Source organism: Molossus molossus, unplaced genomic scaffold, assembly GCF_014108415.1.
Source record: "Molossus molossus isolate mMolMol1 unplaced genomic scaffold, mMolMol1.p scaffold_m16_p_7, whole genome shotgun sequence".
Classification (NCBI taxonomy): domain Eukaryota; kingdom Metazoa; phylum Chordata; class Mammalia; order Chiroptera; family Molossidae; genus Molossus; species Molossus molossus.
Window position 1 is genome coordinate 103,262,916 of NW_023425401.1, and position 17,396 is coordinate 103,280,311.

The following is a 17,396-nucleotide window of genomic DNA, read 5'->3' on the forward strand; positions in this document are numbered from 1 at the left end:
AAAGAAGCTTCCTTTGCCTTTAAGAACAGTGAATATGTATTTTTCTCAGATCCACCCAAGATATATTAGTGCCTCATAGAAACCCATCTCTCCACATGTGCAGGGTGAACACTAGACCCGAGCAGGGGACTAAGGTGCCTGTGATAAAGTGGAGGAAGGAGACACTCTAGTTTAGTAGGTGGCGGGGGTGGGGGGTGGTAGGCTAGAAATGAAAAGAGACATGGTATGTAGCCTACCCATGAGGCCTGTGCTTTCTGATACTTTTCTGATACCGCTAGGGTAGAGTTAAAATGCGGAGACCTGTCCTCCTATGCTCCTTTATCCCCTTAGAGGCAAGATCCGGTGGCCTGGGATTCCGCCTTTGCGATGGACTCCAGGAAAGTCCTGCAGGTGCGGTACACCCTGCTGCCGTACCTCTACACCTTGATGCACAGGGCCCACGTGGAGGGCAGCACCGTCGTCCGGCCCCTCTTCCACGAGTGAGTGCAGCCTGCTCCCTGGCCACGGGTCTGGGTCTGTCGCGCGAATAACTCTCTGCCACAGTCGTGACAGCCTGAGTAGACTCTCGGTACCTTCTTTTGAAGGTTTCGAGAGGACAGCACAACGTGGGATATAGACCGCCAGTTCATGTGGGGTCCTGCCATCCTCATCAGCCCGGTGCTGGCAAACGTGAGTTTCCGTCCCAGACCACAGGCCCTCCGTTCTGGTCGTCTGTGGAACAGGGAGGGCATCTGAAAGATCATCTCGTCAGGCTCGCTACGTCTAGAATGTCTCAGGGGAATCTTTTTCTGTTTTCAAGGTCGCCATTAATGAAAACTTAACAACTTCAGTCGATTTCTTGTTTTAATGTCTTGTCACCTTGTGTCCTTAAAAAGGAGACCTTTAAAAAAAATACACACACACACACACACATACTTATATTTGTGTGTGTGTGTGTGCTTGTGTTTGAAATAACTTTCCCAGGATCTTTCTTAATGCAATTTCCCATCCTCTTAAAAGTATTAATACAATTCCCATTTTTATGTTAATTCCAAAGAATGCTAAAACTTGAAATTAAATGATTGAGCTATTCATAAGGACCTGTTGATTTTCTGTTTCAGAACACTTTTGAGATTGAAGCTTATTTTCCCAGAGCCCGTTGGTATGACTACAGCACGGTAAGAACTAACATAGTTTGTGAAGAACTAGGTTGGTCCATGCAGGTTGGAGAGGTGGCTGGAGTTTCCTCCTAACTTCCAGGCACCTATTTCATATGGCAGTAATTTTCAACCTTTCAGCCCTGCGAGGTTTCTTTAAATAAAAGTATCCATAAAAGGCCCTGCTGGCATGGCTCAGTTAGTTGGGCATCATCAATTCCTGGTCAGGGTGGGGGGCTTGCAGGAGGCAATTGATTGATGTTCTGCTCTCATGTCAATGTTTCTCCCTCTCCCTTCCTGTCTCTCTCTTAAATAATTAAAAAAAAAATCAATAATTGAAAAAAATGCATCCATAAAAGCATAACTAGGTACTATCTGATATTCATATCACATTGAGTTCTCCCCTATCCCCTGCCTCTTCTGGAGAATAAAGAGAAAAGACTACATTTTTAGAGTTTGCAGCAAAGGGGAAAATCAGAATTTTGCAGCATGTTGATGACTTTCCAACACACTTCCTTGGGAAGGAAGACTTGTTGTAAAGCGTGTGTTCATTGTAGCTGTCTGTCACCAACCCTTGCCTGCATCCTCCATTCTAGGCATCTGGCAACACATCGACAGGTGAGTGGAGAGTCCTACAGGCCCCCATTGACCACATCAACCTCCATATCAGAGGAGGCTACATCTTGCCTTGGCAAGAGGCTGCACTGAACACTCACTCCAGGTAAGAGAGAGAAGCGGTACCCGATGGCCTCACTTGGACGTAAGGAGGCAGCCTCACAGGGGCTGCCCACCTCAACTGGGACCCTGTGAATAAATAAACCAGATCACAGACAGTTTCGCTGATTTGGTTCTGGGAGTACCTTCCAAGTGGGACCTGGGTGAGCATGAGCTCATGAAGGCAGGCTTGGGAGGTCGTTTATCTATAGCTCTGTGTCAGAGGTCCCGGGCAAACATTTTCCTGGGACAGCAACACAGACCCCTTTCTATACTATTGAAAATTTGAGAAATATCAATGAGCTCTTTGATTTGTGATGGCTCTCTGACGATTGAGTACTCATTTCCGGTTCAGCTTTGCTTGACCCAGGAGAGATTATATATGTACATTTTGAATCTACTACCTTTTTCTTTGTTCTAGATGAATAATATTTTCAATAGAAGCTGCTCTTCATTGGTACAACTACAATCTAGAGAAAAATGACTCTTTTTTTTTTTTTTTCCATAGTCGACAAAATTTTATGGGCTTGATTGTTGCTTTGGACGACAACGGGAAAGCTGAAGGGCAGATGTTCTGGGATGATGGACAGAGCATTGGTGAGTTTGACTTTTCCAGGGTTCAGCGTTCAGAAAAACCACACCCTAGAAACTCGAGATATAATTGGTGTGAACTGAAAATCTATCTCATTTCTGCTACTGACAGTCAAGTAATGGTGTTGCTTGTTTTTTTTTTTTATACTAACAAAAATGGCTAAATCTAAGGTTACAAAGATTTATCCTTGTTTTTTCCCTAAGACTTTTATAGTTTAAGCTTTTATATTTAGGTCTTTGAACTATTTTGTGTTAATTTTTGTACATGGCGTGAGGTAGAGGGCTCCAACTTTGTTCCTTGCATGTGGGTATCCAGTTGCCCCGGTCTTTTTGGTGAAAAGATTATTCTTTCATCATTGAATTATTTTGGTACCATTGTTGAAAATCAATTGACTTTCAATGTGAAGGTATATATACATAATTGATGACACAGAAACAGCCTTCACATTTAAAAGACACACACACACACACACACACATATACGTATACACATATGTATGCATATATATAGTCTTTTTCATTCACTCTTATGCTAGTACTACTCTGTCTTGAGACAGTCACTTTAAAGTAAGTTTTGAGCCTTGCCGGTGTGGCTCTGTGGTTAAGCACTGACCCATGCACCAAGAAGTTGCCAGTCTGATTCCCAGTCAGGGCACATGCCCCCAGTGGGGGGCGTGCAGGAGGCGGCCAGCGATGTTCTCTCTCGTCCATGTTTCCATTTCTCTCTCCTTCTCTCTCCCTCTCTAAAATCAATAAAGAAAAAAAATTGTTAAAAAATAGACTTCCGGTCAAGATGGCAGTGTAGGTTAATGCGGTATGGTGTCCTCCCACAACCACATCAAAGTTAAAACTAAACTACAGAACAACCATCATTCAAAACCACCTGAAATCATCCTGAATGGAAGTCCTACAGCTACGGAATTAAAGCAGCAGCCACATCCAGATTGATAGGAGGGGCGGAGGCGCGAGGGCTGGTGGCAAGACGGGCTGGTCCCACACCCACCTGTGGCAGATACAAATCAGGAGGATACTTTGGCTGGGAAGGTCCTTCCTGAGGAATGAGGGGTCCCTGTCCCACACCAGGCACCCAGCTCAGGGTTCCAGTGCCAGGAAGAGAAGGCCCCATAACTTCTGGCTGGAAAAACCAGTAGGAACTAAGGCTCAGGGAAGCTGAAGCAGCTGGAGCCCCAGGCAGCTCCATAAAGGGCCCACACATGAATTTATTGGACTCACTCCCTCTAAGCTTGGAGGGGAGGCAGCTCGAGGGGCACCAGAGACATACAGGGAAGAACTGAGCTGTTTGGCACTGGAGCGAGGGCTGGAGACAGGGCTTTCTCCAGGACAAAAGTGCTATCAGAGGCCTTTGTTCCTTTGGTGAGCCCTTCCGTGGGACAGCAGACAGCCGCCATATCTGGGACTCCAGCAACCTGGCTCACACTGGTAGCCCCACCCTGGTGATTGCCTGAGGCCCCGCCCCACCCAACTTTCAGGCCCACCCAAGCTGTTGCCACTTGCTTAACCATAGGATTGGCCGGTCTTGGATCCTGCTTCAGGTTTTTCCTAAATTCTTTCAAAGGAGCAGCATCTGGTCTCAGCTAGCCCCATACCTCTCGTTAAGTAATACACAGAAACAAACACAGGGAGGCAGCCAAAATGAGGAGACAATGAAACAGGTCCCAAATGAAAGAACAGAACAAAACCCCAAGAAAAGAACTAAGCGAAATGGAGATAAGCAACCTAACAGATGCTGAGTTCAAAATACTGCTTATAAGGATGCTCAATGAGCCTAGTGAGGGCCTCAAGAGCATAAAAAAGGACCAGTCAGAAATTATGGATGCACAGTCAGAATTGGAGGAGGCATTAACTGAAATAAAGAATAATTTACACAGCTTCAATAGTAGAGTACGTAAATCCAAGAAGCAAACCATCGATTTGGAATATAAGGAAGCAAAAAACGCCCAATCAGAACAGCAAAAAGAAAAAAGAATCCCCAAAAATGAGGATAGTGTAAGGAACCTTTGGGACAACTTCAAGCATGCCAACATTCGCATCTTGGGGGTGCCAGAAGGAGAAGAGCAAGAACAAGAAATCGAAAACCTGTTTGAAACAATAATGGCAGAAAATTTTCCTAACTTGGTGAAGGAAACAGACATACAAGTCCAGGAAGCACAGAGAGTCCCAAACAAGATGAACCCCAAGAGGCCCACACCAAGACACATCATCATCAAAATGCAAAAGGTTCAAGACAAAGAGAGAATCTTAAAAGCAGCAAGAGAAAGGCAGCTAGTTACCTACAAGGGAGTTCCCATTAGGCTGTCAGCTGATTTCTCAAAAGAAACTGCAGGTCAGAAGGGAGTGGCAAGAAATATTCAGAGTGATGAAAAGCAAGAACCTACAACCAAGATTACTCTATCCTGCAAAGCTGTCATTTAGAATCGATGGCCATATAAAGACTTTCCCAGACAAGAAAAAGTTAAAGGAGTTCATCACCACCAAACCGTTATTATATGAAATGATGAAGGGTCTTTTTGAAGAAAAAGATAAAATATATGAACAAACAAAATGGCAATGAATACATATCTATCAACAATGGAATCTACAAACAAAATGAACAAGTAGAACAGAAACATTCTCATAGATACAGAGAATATTTTGTTGGTTGCCAGATGGGAGTGGGGTTGGGAGAATGGGTGAAAAAGGTGAAGGGATTAAGAAGTACAAATTCATTGCTAGACTGACAAACCTCAAAGGGAAAGGGGGTGGGGGGGGGAATAAATAAACCAAAGAACTTATAGGCATAACCAATGGACACAGACAATAGTGTGGGGAAAGGCGGGAGGGGGGGGGGGGGCGGGAGTGGGGAGGAGGGGGAAAAATGTGGAACATCTGTAATATATTTTACATTCAACAACAAAGATTTAATATATATATATATGTGTGTGTGTGTGTGTGTGTGTAATAAGTTTTGAAATCAGGAAGTAAGAATCCTCCAACTTTCTTCTTCTTTTTCAAGAAAATGCTTATTTTTTAAACAGCAGATTTCCTCAACCTGAATAGTATTGACATTTTAAGCTAGATAATTCCTTGTGGCTGGAGGTGTCTGGGCTATTACTTATAAAATATTTAGCAGTATCCCTACCCTCTACCCACAAGTTGCCAAAAGTACTCCACTCAACCCTGAGATGCAACAACCAAATGTCTCTTCCTATTACCACATGATCCTCCAGCAAAATGGTTGCTGGTTGAAACCAGTGTGTGATGGGAATCTAGAGTCTTTTTGTACAACCTGAGCTGATTAGGACCCGATGATTGATGTCATGGTGGGTTAATAACACCACAGTTAAGGTGAAAAATCAGCCCCCTATGGGCAATATATTTCAAAAATGTAAGAGAAAAACCAATTTTCTATAAAATTGTAGGTTTCAACGACAAGTATGTTTCAGCCTCAAGGTTAAAAATCAATAGTCCCTAAAAGTTCTAAACTCTTAAACTTCTATAGAGAAGCTCTTTGCTTCACCAAACAGACTTATAAATTCAAAGTTAAAGTACCAAGATGCAGTATACGTTGCGTTGAAATTTTCTGTTAGCAGGTTTGTAACTATTCGTCAAGCTTTTCCTTACTTACATAAGGAGATTTAATAGGTAGTTCAAAGATCATCTTAAATCACCCATATTAACAATCCCATTGTTTAAAAATGTTTTGAAACTGCCAAAAGAGGTTATAACATTTGCATAGGTTACATTTTCTAGCCAAGACTAAATTTAAAATGGGGTTTTATAATTGTTTGTTTCCATAAGAGTGGAGGTAATTTAGAAAACAAAGAAGAGGAATTTGTAGGTTCAGGGAGAGAATATGTTGCAATAATGGTAAGAAATGGAATGTTGACCAGGGCCAAGACAAGAACATGATATAAAACTGACTTTTAAGAAATAGGAGGTATGCCCTGGCTGGTTTGGCTCAGCGGTTAGAGCGTCGGCCTGCGGTCCTGAGAGACCTGTGTTCGGTTCCCGCTAGGGGCGCGTACCTCGGTTGCAGTTTGTCCCCAGCCCTGGTCGGTCGTGCGGGTGGCAGCCACTAGATGTGTTCCTTTCACGTCGATGTTTCTCTCTCTCTCTGTTCCTCTCTCTTCCTCCCACTCTACCTGAACAAAAAAATGGGAAGGTGTCCTCGGGTGAGGATAAAAAAAAAAAAAAGAAATAGGAGGTATTGACGCCACGTGATGAGAATGAGTATAGTAGACATTAGCTGGGAAGTATTTCAAGGAGATGTGTGGGCAAGAGAACTAAAAACCCCGAACATCACAAAGAGAGCAATTAGATTTAACATACCATGTCATTGGTGACTTTGAAAGGATCCAATTCAATGAAAAAAGGAAACAGGAGCTGAAGTGTAGGAGATGTGGGATTGAATTATGACTTCACAAGCAGGGCCTCTCTTTTCTGAGACACGTGGCACTAGAAAGGAGATATGGTAGCTTGATACAGAGAGAATCCAGGCAAGGATTCATCAGAATGGAGTGCTCTAGAGTGTATCGGAGCTTGGAGGAGCAGGGAGCTTGTGGGGAAGACCTGATGGAGTAAGTTCTGGAGAGGCAGCAGGGCTTGGGATGTAGAATGCTGTGGAAGGGGGAGCTAAGAATAGAGACAGAATAGTAAGGATGAAGATGACGATGACTTCGATGATGATATCGAATACCACACTTTGGGCACTCATTGTGCATAAGCAGCAGGTTATGTACTTTCTTGCCATGAGCTATCCTCTTTTTAATCTCCATTTTATGGGTGATATAAAATGTTAAGTGACTTGCCTGAGTTTGTGTAACTACTAAGTACAAGAGTGAAGATTTGAATCCATGTCAATCTGACTTGAGAGCCTGAATCCCTAACTACCCTCCTCTGCTTTGAGCCTGTATCATCACAAGGTAAACTGCCATGGCTCTGTGCTTGCTATGATGGCACAGAAACAACCAATCAGTAGCCTTCACCTTTCCTACCTATGGCAGAAGACCATAGTTCAACCCAGGTTTTCTGGTCTTGGCAACCTCCTGACCCTTACCTCAAAACACTCTTCCATATGCACATCCACACACTAACCTGGAGTGAAATATTCCCTCAGCCCCTATCTTTAGTGCTCCTCAGAGAAGTCAGGGTTATCCTGATCGGTAACTGGGATCCCATTCAGACATTTTCTAACCATGAAAGATTATCTGCTGCAGTTGAAGTAATGAGTAGTTCCTTATTCTTTTCTCTTGCTTGCAGATACCTATGAAAATGGAGACTATTTTTTGGCAAACTTTATAGCAGCTCAGGTAAGACTTTTTAAATGGAATTTTATAAATCCTCTTCCAGTTAACTACAGATTAAACATCAACCATTAACTGTATAAATATAATAGCCTACATCTTAATAGGAAGACCTTCCTGCCTTTACAAATCAGGTCTATTGACATTAAAATAAGGAATAAATAGTCCTTATGTTGACAATTATATCACGATATAAAAAGAAACTTGTAATTCATATAATGCTGGGGGTGAAAATAAGTCCTTAAATGTATAGCATTTTCTGGGATTGAGACAGCACTTTCTGGCTGGTAAAATTTTGAAAGATAAATGCTACATTAGCTATCAGTCCGCAACAATGGTGCATAACAAACAACCCCAAAACTTAAGCAGCATGTAACAATAAATACCTATTTAGCTAATGAGTCTGCAGTGTTCAGTTGATCTGGGCTGGACTTGGCTGATCTTGGCTGGCTCACTTATATCTGTAATCACTTGTGGGACTGTTAGGCTGCTTGATGATCCTGGCTGTACTCATTCACATATCTAGGGGTCATCTGGCTCTTGGGTGATCTAAGATGGCCTTATGGGGAAGTCTGGGCATGACATTTTTATTATAAAAAAGTGGAAAAACAGAAGTGGAAATGCCTGAGTACTTCTTAAAATCTCCATTTGTGTCAAGTTGACTAATGTCCCATTAATAAGGCAAAGTCACATGGCCAAGCCCAGACACAAAGGTGGGATAGAGTGCCCCACCCAGCACCAGAGCAGAGCGGGAAGGCATTGAAGACTTACGTGGAAATGGGTATAGATAAGGAGGGGTGAATAATTGGAGACAGTGAATCAATCTATCTACCATGCATGTTTAGAGATTACATGGATAACCTACTTAGAGTAGGAAGACCATTTTATGTCAAACCTGAAATCTACTTCTGTAATTTTTTCCTATTGATTTGAACTATGGAATAGTATAACACAAACCTATTGTGTCTTTAAAATTTTTTTCTTTATTGATTTTAGAGGGGGGAGGAGAGGGAGAGAGAGATAGAAACATCAATGAGAGAGAACATTGATTGGTGGCCTCCTGCATGCCCCCCACTGGGGATCAGGCCCACAACCTGAGCACGTGCCCTGACAGGGAATCAAACTGATGACCTCTTGGTGCATAGGTCGATGCTCAGCCACTGAGCCACTGAGCCACACCAGCGACGCTATTGTATCTTTTGTATATAACAGTGCTTCGAGTATTTGATGATATCTGTCATCTGTCTTTTCTGTCCTTTCTTCTTGGAATTATACCCTCCAGGCTAACTTCCTCTGTTTTTGCTTAAACTGTTTTTCAGATCTGATTATTCTGTTTGGACTATGATTAGTATAGATTTCTCTTAAAGCATGGTACCCAGGATTGAGAGAATATCTTAGAGCTGCACTATGCAATATGATAGCCACAATAATATTTGGTATCATCAAATTTATTGTAGCCAGTACTCAGAATGTATGTCTTCATGAAGTGTTTAAGAATAAACCAGCAAACCAGTACAACAATAGTAATTTAAGGCTTTTTAACATTTGGAATATCATCAAGCAAGAGATGTATTATGTATTTTTCTCTTTATACATTCTTTATAGAACACATTGCAAATCAAGACCATACACAATAAGTATTTGAGTGACTCAAATCCACTGAAAGTTGGATATATTAAAATCTGGGGGATCCGTTCTACTTATGTGACGCAAGTCAGTATCACCTATGACAACCAGCAAGTCATGGCAACAAATTTCGAGAGTAACCCTTACAATCAGGTATGTCTCAAAAGAATGTTGTTATATCACAAGTTAATTCTATTCTGCAATGAAAATAACCTTATTATTATCATTGTTGTACTTACATTTGAAAGGTTATAGGTACATGAAGTAGATATGGTCCTGAAAAGTTTTGAGTGTTGAATTATATTGTGAAATATAAAATGTTAGTGGTCCTCCCCAGTGTAGTCCAGGGAGCAATGATCAATGGTGTGATGAAATCCTTTCGAGGTGTTTCCCAAAGAAACAATGCTATTTGTTAAGGTTGGTCTCCCAGGCTAGTGTAACAAAAATTGTGTCTGTGGCAGAGGCTCAAACAAAGGGAAGAGTTATCTCATAAAATTGTTGTTGGAGATTTCTCCCTTTCTTCCTGAAATTACTCATATCCCTGGTCAAAGCAATAGACCTTATAAGTTGGTAAGTAAACTGCGGTAATCATAAAAATGAATCTATCCTGCCTGTGATATGAAATAATTATTTGCTTTAATGGCCACAGCCAACTAATTGAAGACCAATTACAAGTAGAGTTATCAAGAACAGCAGCAGAGGAAAAAGTACCCCACTTTTGAACACCAGGTCTCTCATAATATGGATTCAGTAACTCGTAAGGGGTGGTTTAGAAAAGTAAAAATGGATACATAGTTTCTGCTTTCTGAAAGGTAAAAAGAGTGCCCTGCTGGTATTTGAATTTTGGGTAATGACCCTATGATCATTCAAACAAATTCTCTCACTCTAGTCTCTCTCTTTTTTTAAATTAACTTTTTTAAGTTACTGAGAACTAATTTTTTAAATCGTTTTTTACTTTCAGCTACAGTTGACATAAATTATTATATTAGTTTCAGGTGTACACCCCAGTGAGTAGATATTGCATAACTTAATAAGTGATCATTCCAATAAATTTTATACCTATCTGACCATCATATATAGTTATTAGAATATTATTGACTATCGGTTAGCTGGTGTGGCTCAGTGATTGACCATCGACCCATGCACCATGAGATCACTTGTTTGATTCCAGTCAGGGCACATGCCCAGGTTGTGGGCCAAATCTCCAGTGGTGGGCATGCAGGAGGCGGCCAATCGATGTTCTTTCTCATCGATGGTTCTATCTCTCTCTCCCTCTCCCTTCCTCATGCTCTAAAATCAGTAAACAATAAAAATAAAGCCCTGGATGGTTTTGCTCAGTGATTAGAGTATCAGCCTGTGGACCAATGAGTCATGGGTTCAATTCTGGTACCTCAGTTGCTGTTTGTCCCTGGCCCTGGTTGGGGTCGTGTGGGAGGCAGCCAGTGGATGTGGTCCTCTCACATCTATGTTTTTTTTCTCTCTTTTTCTCTCCCTCCCTCTTACTCTATCTGAAGAAAAATGAAAAATATCCTTGAGGGAGGATTAAAAAATAAATAAATAAAATAAAATCCTAAAAAAAAAAAAAAAAAGAATATTATTGACTATATTCCCTCTGCTGCACTTACCATCATTTGTCATTTAGTTCTTTACTCAAAAACATTTTTCCTGAACTATTGAATTCAAAACCACCCTTTGCAAGTAAATACTTGCAGCTAAGATTGATACAGAAGATCTTTGAACACTTCCTTTTGGGGACAGTTGAACAGTTCATAGCGTATCAGATGCCCATTTGTTTTGTGCTGGTTTCAACCAACCAATACCCAAGGTTGTGGCCAGACCAGCTCTTGTGGTTCTTATCATGAATAAAAGGTGTTCTTCAGCAATAACCATCAGGAAACTTTGCAAAGATACAGGCTTTTAATGTACAAGTCCTGGAGATTTCACAGCTGCTGGAGCCTCACCAGAAGGTCCTGGGCAGAGAGTGAGCATGTGCAAGAGCCTAGGGTTCAGCTTTCTGGGTGGGGTGGGAGGTGAGGGCCTAGGGCTTCCAGGGCTCCCTCACTCTTTATTGGTGAATTTCAAGCATAAGAAGAGAAAACAGAAAGTGGCCCAAATGGTCAGTTATTAAAATCAACCAAGATCTCAAACCAAGGAGCCTCAGTGGGCTGGAAGTGGATGCTTCTTTGAAACGAACAGATATGCCCTGCTGGTTTGGCTCAGCAGTTAGAGCACCAGCCCACAGACCAAAGAGCTGTGGGTTCGATGCCAGTCAAGGGCACACATATCATTGTTGCAGTTCAGTCACTGGCCCTGTTCGGGGTCGTGCAGGAGGCAACCAATTGATGTGTCTCTCTCCCATTGATATTTCTCTCTCTCTCTCTCTCTCTGTCTACCCCCATCCTGCTCCCCACACTCTATCTGAAGATAAATGGAAAAATATCCTCCAGTGAGGATTAGTAATAAAAAACAAAAGCAGAAAGAAAGAAATGGAAAGATCTGGCAATCGAACTGTAAGTCAGGTACTTGCATTACAAAAACTAAAAGAAAAGAAAAAGTAACCCCAATAGCAGGGTTTACTCTACACGACTATGTGCCAGGCAGTATCGAGAACGGTGAGACCAGGAAACCAGCCTACCCTCAGGAAGGTTAAAATCTAGTGGCAAAACTGAAATGTTTACAAACATTAGGGTTTTGTTGTTGTTAATCCTCACCTGAGAATATTTTTTCCGTTGATTTTTAGAGAGAGTGGAAGGGAAGGAGGGAGAGGGAGAGAGACATAGAGAAACATTGATGTGAGAAAGACAAATCGATTGGTTGCCTCTTGCACATGCCCCAACTGGGCTGGGGTCACACCTACAGGGTAGGGTCAAACCTGCAACCCAGGAACATGCCCTTGACCGGGAATTGAACCCACCACTCTTTGGTCCTCAGGCCAACGCTCTAACCGCTGAAACAAACTGGCCAGGGCATGAGCATTAGTTTTAATCAAAGATGCAAATTCTTGTGAACAGTGTGGTTCTGACTAAATGAAGTAGAAAGAAACATTTTCAGCACAGAAATTATGACCGAGGCACATCTCTCCATATTTATCTGTCTGGAATCAGTGTAACCTGAAAAGAAACCTGTTACTCTCTGGCAAAAAAATGAATACATCATTATGATGTGTTGTTGTTAAAAGAGATGTTTAAGAAGTTCTAAAATACCAGTGTATGTCTTCTTTTCTGGCAGACACTAAGTATTCAATTGACGGACATGAAGATCAGGATGGAACTCTTAACTGAGGTCACTTGGAGTCACCATGGTCCCGATTTTTCTACTAGTACTGCCTTTCCCACCAGAACCCCCATTTTCCCAACAAGCACTGCTGATGTGACAGCTGATACTAATGCTCCTAATACAACCACCCCTGTCCCTGCAAATACTACTGCTGCTACCGCTAGTACTGCCTTTCCCACCACAACCAGTATTTTCCCAACAGGTACTATTACTGTAACACCTGGTACTACTGCTCCTAATACATCTACTCCTGTCCCTGGAAATACTACTACTACTACCAATAGTACTGCCTTTCCCACCACAACCACTACTTTCCCAACAGGTACTATTACTGTAACACCTGGTACTACTGCTCCTAATACATCTACTCCTGTCCCTGGAAATACTACTACTACTACCAATAGTACTGCCTTTCCCACCACAACCACTACTTTCCCGACAGGTACTATTACTGTAACACCTGGTACTACTGCTCCTAATACATCTACTCCTGTCCCTGGAAATACTACTACTACTACCAATAGTACTGCCTTTCCCACCACAACCACTACTTTCCCGACAGGTACTATTACTGTGACACCTGGTACTATTGCTCCTAATACAACCACTCCTGTCCCTGGAAATACTACTGCTGCTACCACTAGTACCATCTGGACCACCACAAATAGTACTTTCCCAACTAGTACTATTCACGTGACACCTAGTACTATTGCTCCTAATACAACCACTCCTGTCCCTGGAAATACTACTGCTGCTACCACTAGTACCATCTGGACCACCACAAATAGTACTTTCCCAACTAGTACTATTCACGTGACACCTAGTACTATTGCTCCTAATACAACCACTCCTGTCCCTGGAAATACTACTGCTGCTACCACTAGTACCATCTGGACCACCACAAATAGTACTTTCCCAACTAGTACTATTCACGTGACACCTAGTACTATTGCTCCTAATACAACCACTCCTGTCCCTGGAAATACTACTGCTGCTACCGCTAGTACTGCCTTTCCCACCACAACCAGTATTTTCCCAACAGGTACTATTACTGTAACACCTGGTACTACTGCTCCTAATATATCTACTCCTGTCCCTGGAAATACTACTACTGCTACCAATAGTACTGTCTTTCCCACCACAACCACTACTTTCCCAACAGGTACTATTACTGTAACACCTGGTACTACTGCTCCTAATACATCTACTCCTGTCCCTGGAAATACTACTACTACTACCAATAGTACTGCCTTTCCCACCACAACCACTACTTTCCCGACAGGTACTATTACTGTGACACCTGGTCCTACTGCTCCTAATACATCTACTCCTGTCCCTGGAAATACTACTACTGCTACCGCTAGTACTGCCTTTCCCACCACAACCACTATTTTCCCAACAGGTACTATTACTGTAACACCTGGTACTACTGCTCCTAATACATCTACTCCTGTCCCTGGAAATACTACTACTACTACCAATAGTACTGCCTTTCCCACCACAACCACTATTTTCCCAACAGGTACTATTACTGTAACACCTGGTACTACTGCTCCTAATACATCTACTCCTGTCCCTGGAAATACTACTACTGCTACCAATAGTACTGCCTTTCCCACCACAACCACTACTTTCCCAACAGGTACTATTACTGTGACACCTGGTCCTACTGCTCCTAATACATCTACTCCTGTCCCTGGAAATACTACTACTGCTACCGCTAGTACTGCCTTTCCCACCACAACCAGTATTTTCCCAACAGGTACTATTACTGTAACACCTGGTACTACTGCTCCTAATACATCTACTCCTGTCTCTGGAAATACTACTACTGCTACCGCTAGTACTGCCTTTCCCACCACAACCACTATTTTCCCAACAGGTACTATTACTGTAACACCTGGTACTACTGCTCCTAATACATCTACTCCTGTCCCTGGAAATACTACTACTGCTACCAATAGTACTGTCTTTCCCACCACAACCACTACTTTCCCGACAGGTACTATTACTGTGACACCTGGTACTACTGCTCCTAATACAACCACTCCTGTCCCTGGAAATACTACTACTGCTACCGCTAGTACTGCCTTTCCCACCACAACCACTACTTTCCCAACAGGTACTATTACTGTGACACCTGGTCCTACTGCTCCTAATACAACCACTCCTGTCCCTGGAAATATCACTACTGCTACCAATAGTACTGCCTTTCCCACCACAACCAGTACTTTCCCAACAGGTACTATTACCATGACACCTGGTCCTACTGCTCCTAATACATCTACTCCTGTCCCTGGAAATACTACTACTGCTACCACTAGTACTGCCTTTCCCACCACAACCACTACTTTCCCAACAGGTACTATTACTGTGACACCTGGTCCTACTGCTCCTAATACATCTACTCCTGTCCCTGGAAATATCACTACTGCTACCACTAGTACTGCCTTTCCCACCACAACTAGTACTTTCCCGACAGGTACTATTACTGTGACACCTGGTCCTACTGCTCCTAATACATCTATTCCTGTCCCTGGAAATACTACTGCTGCTACCACTAGTACTGCCTTTCCCACCACAACCACTACTTTCCCAACAGGTACTATTACTGTGACATCTGGTACTACTGCTCCTAATACAACCACTCCTGTCCCTGGAAATACTACTAGCTCCCACTAGTACTACCTTTCTAACCCCAACCAGTAGTTTCCCAACAAGTACTATTACTGTGACACCTGATACTATTGTTCCTAATACAACCACTCCTGTCTCTGCAAATACTACTGCTGCTACCACTAGTACTGCCTTTCCCACCACAACCACTACTTTCCCAATAAGCACTACTGATACTACCACTGGTACTACTGGTCTTATTAGCACCGCTCTTTCCCCAATAGATACTGATCCTACTAATGCTAATCATACCGTTCCAATTACAACTATTCATTCTCTTATAAATACTGTGACAGATACTACTCGCATGGATTCAGACACATTAGCATCTGCTCTTCTAGATACAGCCATTCATCACCTTGTAACAACAATTTCTATAGCCAGTGTTTTACCTATTATTGCAACTAATGCTACTGCAGCTAATACAAATGTTACCTTATATGCTTCCAATACTATCATTCCTGATAGAACACCAGCGGATGCTTCTTCTATAGCAAATACCACAGATACTCCTCTAGTTCCCTGATTACTATAAGGCAGGATAACTACTGCAGACATCTCTTTAATCAACTATTACAGATATAGAAAATCAATGAACAGATTCATGATCTTATGCTACCTAATTTTTCACAAACATTAGCATTAGTTTTTGCAGATATGGCTACTGAAAACACTGTAGACACTGAAGAAATATCTCAAGATGTATGTATTCAGTACTTTGTAGCTACTTCTTTTGGAACCAAAATACATAGCAACTGTTTTTAAAATTATAACTGGTATAGTCCCATCAATTAAGCTACAGATAATTTACTATCTCTTGCTACAGACTTCACAGATGATTTTGGTATCTTGGATAATACCACATTAACCTCTATAAATACTATTGCTTTAGATGTAGTCATTGAAATAACCCGACTTGTTCTTGGGTTACAGGACAAATATTGTAACTGATTGCACTGGTGGTACCTGGCAGTCCAATAACTGCTATGGCAATAGTTATTAATATTACAATGAGAACTGCTAATATTTAATTAGCAATTCTAAAAGTCACACTTTATTTTTCTATGGACTTTCCCATATACCGTGCCTACCCATGTAGTAATTTGCTATTACACAAACTGAAAGTATTATTGCTTCTAAAGGGATCCCATCTGTAGCTATACATATGAAAAAGGCTACTGTTGTAGAACTATACACTTTGACTTCAGTAACTAAAATAATTAAACTTGGAATATTATAGGTTATTTTTACTATAATAGAAAATAAAAATGATATTATTGATGTTAAAAACATAACTTCCCAAACGTTGCAACCATTACTTTCACAGGTACTACTGATAAAGTTACTACAGATTTTATAAGTATTTGTATTCATAGACATTAAAAGTACTTCCAAGAAATTGCAATTAATTTTATTTATGAGATAATGTTACCACTAATGGCTGAGTTCATGTACAAGGATCTAACTCTTCCATAGACCAGAAAATCACCCAGGCAGAGATGAGTATGTAAAGATTTGGCATAAGGGAGACCGTCTCTGCCCTGGTATCAGAGTTCACAATCTCATTTGCTTTTTATTTTATTCACCAGATTTTCTTTTATTGTTTTACTGTCTAGACTCTCCTTCACAGAGTTAGGACTTCTACCATGTTCTTGGTCTTTCATATTCAAATTCACTATTTTTTTTCTTTGATCTATTACTTTCTTCTGTCACTCCGACCCCTTGAATAGACTCATAGTTGAGTGCTATTGAAGGCTGAACTCTAGTACAATAATTTCAAAATGTAGTTTGGGGACTCAAAAGTCTTCCTGGGGTCCACAAGATCAAATCTATTTTCATAACATTAGGCTATTATTTGTCTTTTCCACTCTTGTTCTCTCAGTCGCATTTTCTAGAGACTCTGTGCTGTGTGGTGTCACCACAGATGAATACAGAGATAGATACAAGAACCCAGCTGTCTTCTCTTAAACCAGACCCTGAGCAGATTTATAAAATACAAAATTATGTCATTCTTTTCACCCATTTTTTTTTTGCTTTTGAAAATATAGTTGTTTTTCATAAACTGTATTATTTA

The 17,396-nt window shown here is 41.5% G+C and overlaps 1 protein-coding gene across 1 annotated transcript in view; it reads left to right on the top strand.

Moving 5' to 3' along the window:
• Positions 1 to 15,848, top strand: part of MGAM2 (maltase-glucoamylase 2 (putative)) — a 76,822-nt gene extending 60,974 nt beyond the window's left edge. Inside the window, exons 39-48 of the mRNA XM_036246345.1 lie at positions 331 to 479; positions 585 to 669; positions 1,101 to 1,157; positions 1,733 to 1,857; positions 2,359 to 2,447; positions 7,701 to 7,750; positions 9,350 to 9,523; positions 12,599 to 13,208; positions 13,689 to 13,928; positions 15,547 to 15,848. Of these exons, the coding sequence (XP_036102238.1) occupies positions 331 to 479; positions 585 to 669; positions 1,101 to 1,157; positions 1,733 to 1,857; positions 2,359 to 2,447; positions 7,701 to 7,750; positions 9,350 to 9,523; positions 12,599 to 13,208; positions 13,689 to 13,928; positions 15,547 to 15,848 (1,881 nt within the window). The remainder of the gene's footprint in view (positions 1 to 330; positions 480 to 584; positions 670 to 1,100; positions 1,158 to 1,732; positions 1,858 to 2,358; positions 2,448 to 7,700; positions 7,751 to 9,349; positions 9,524 to 12,598; positions 13,209 to 13,688; positions 13,929 to 15,546) is intronic.
• Positions 15,849 to 17,396: the final 1,548 nt, after the last annotated feature.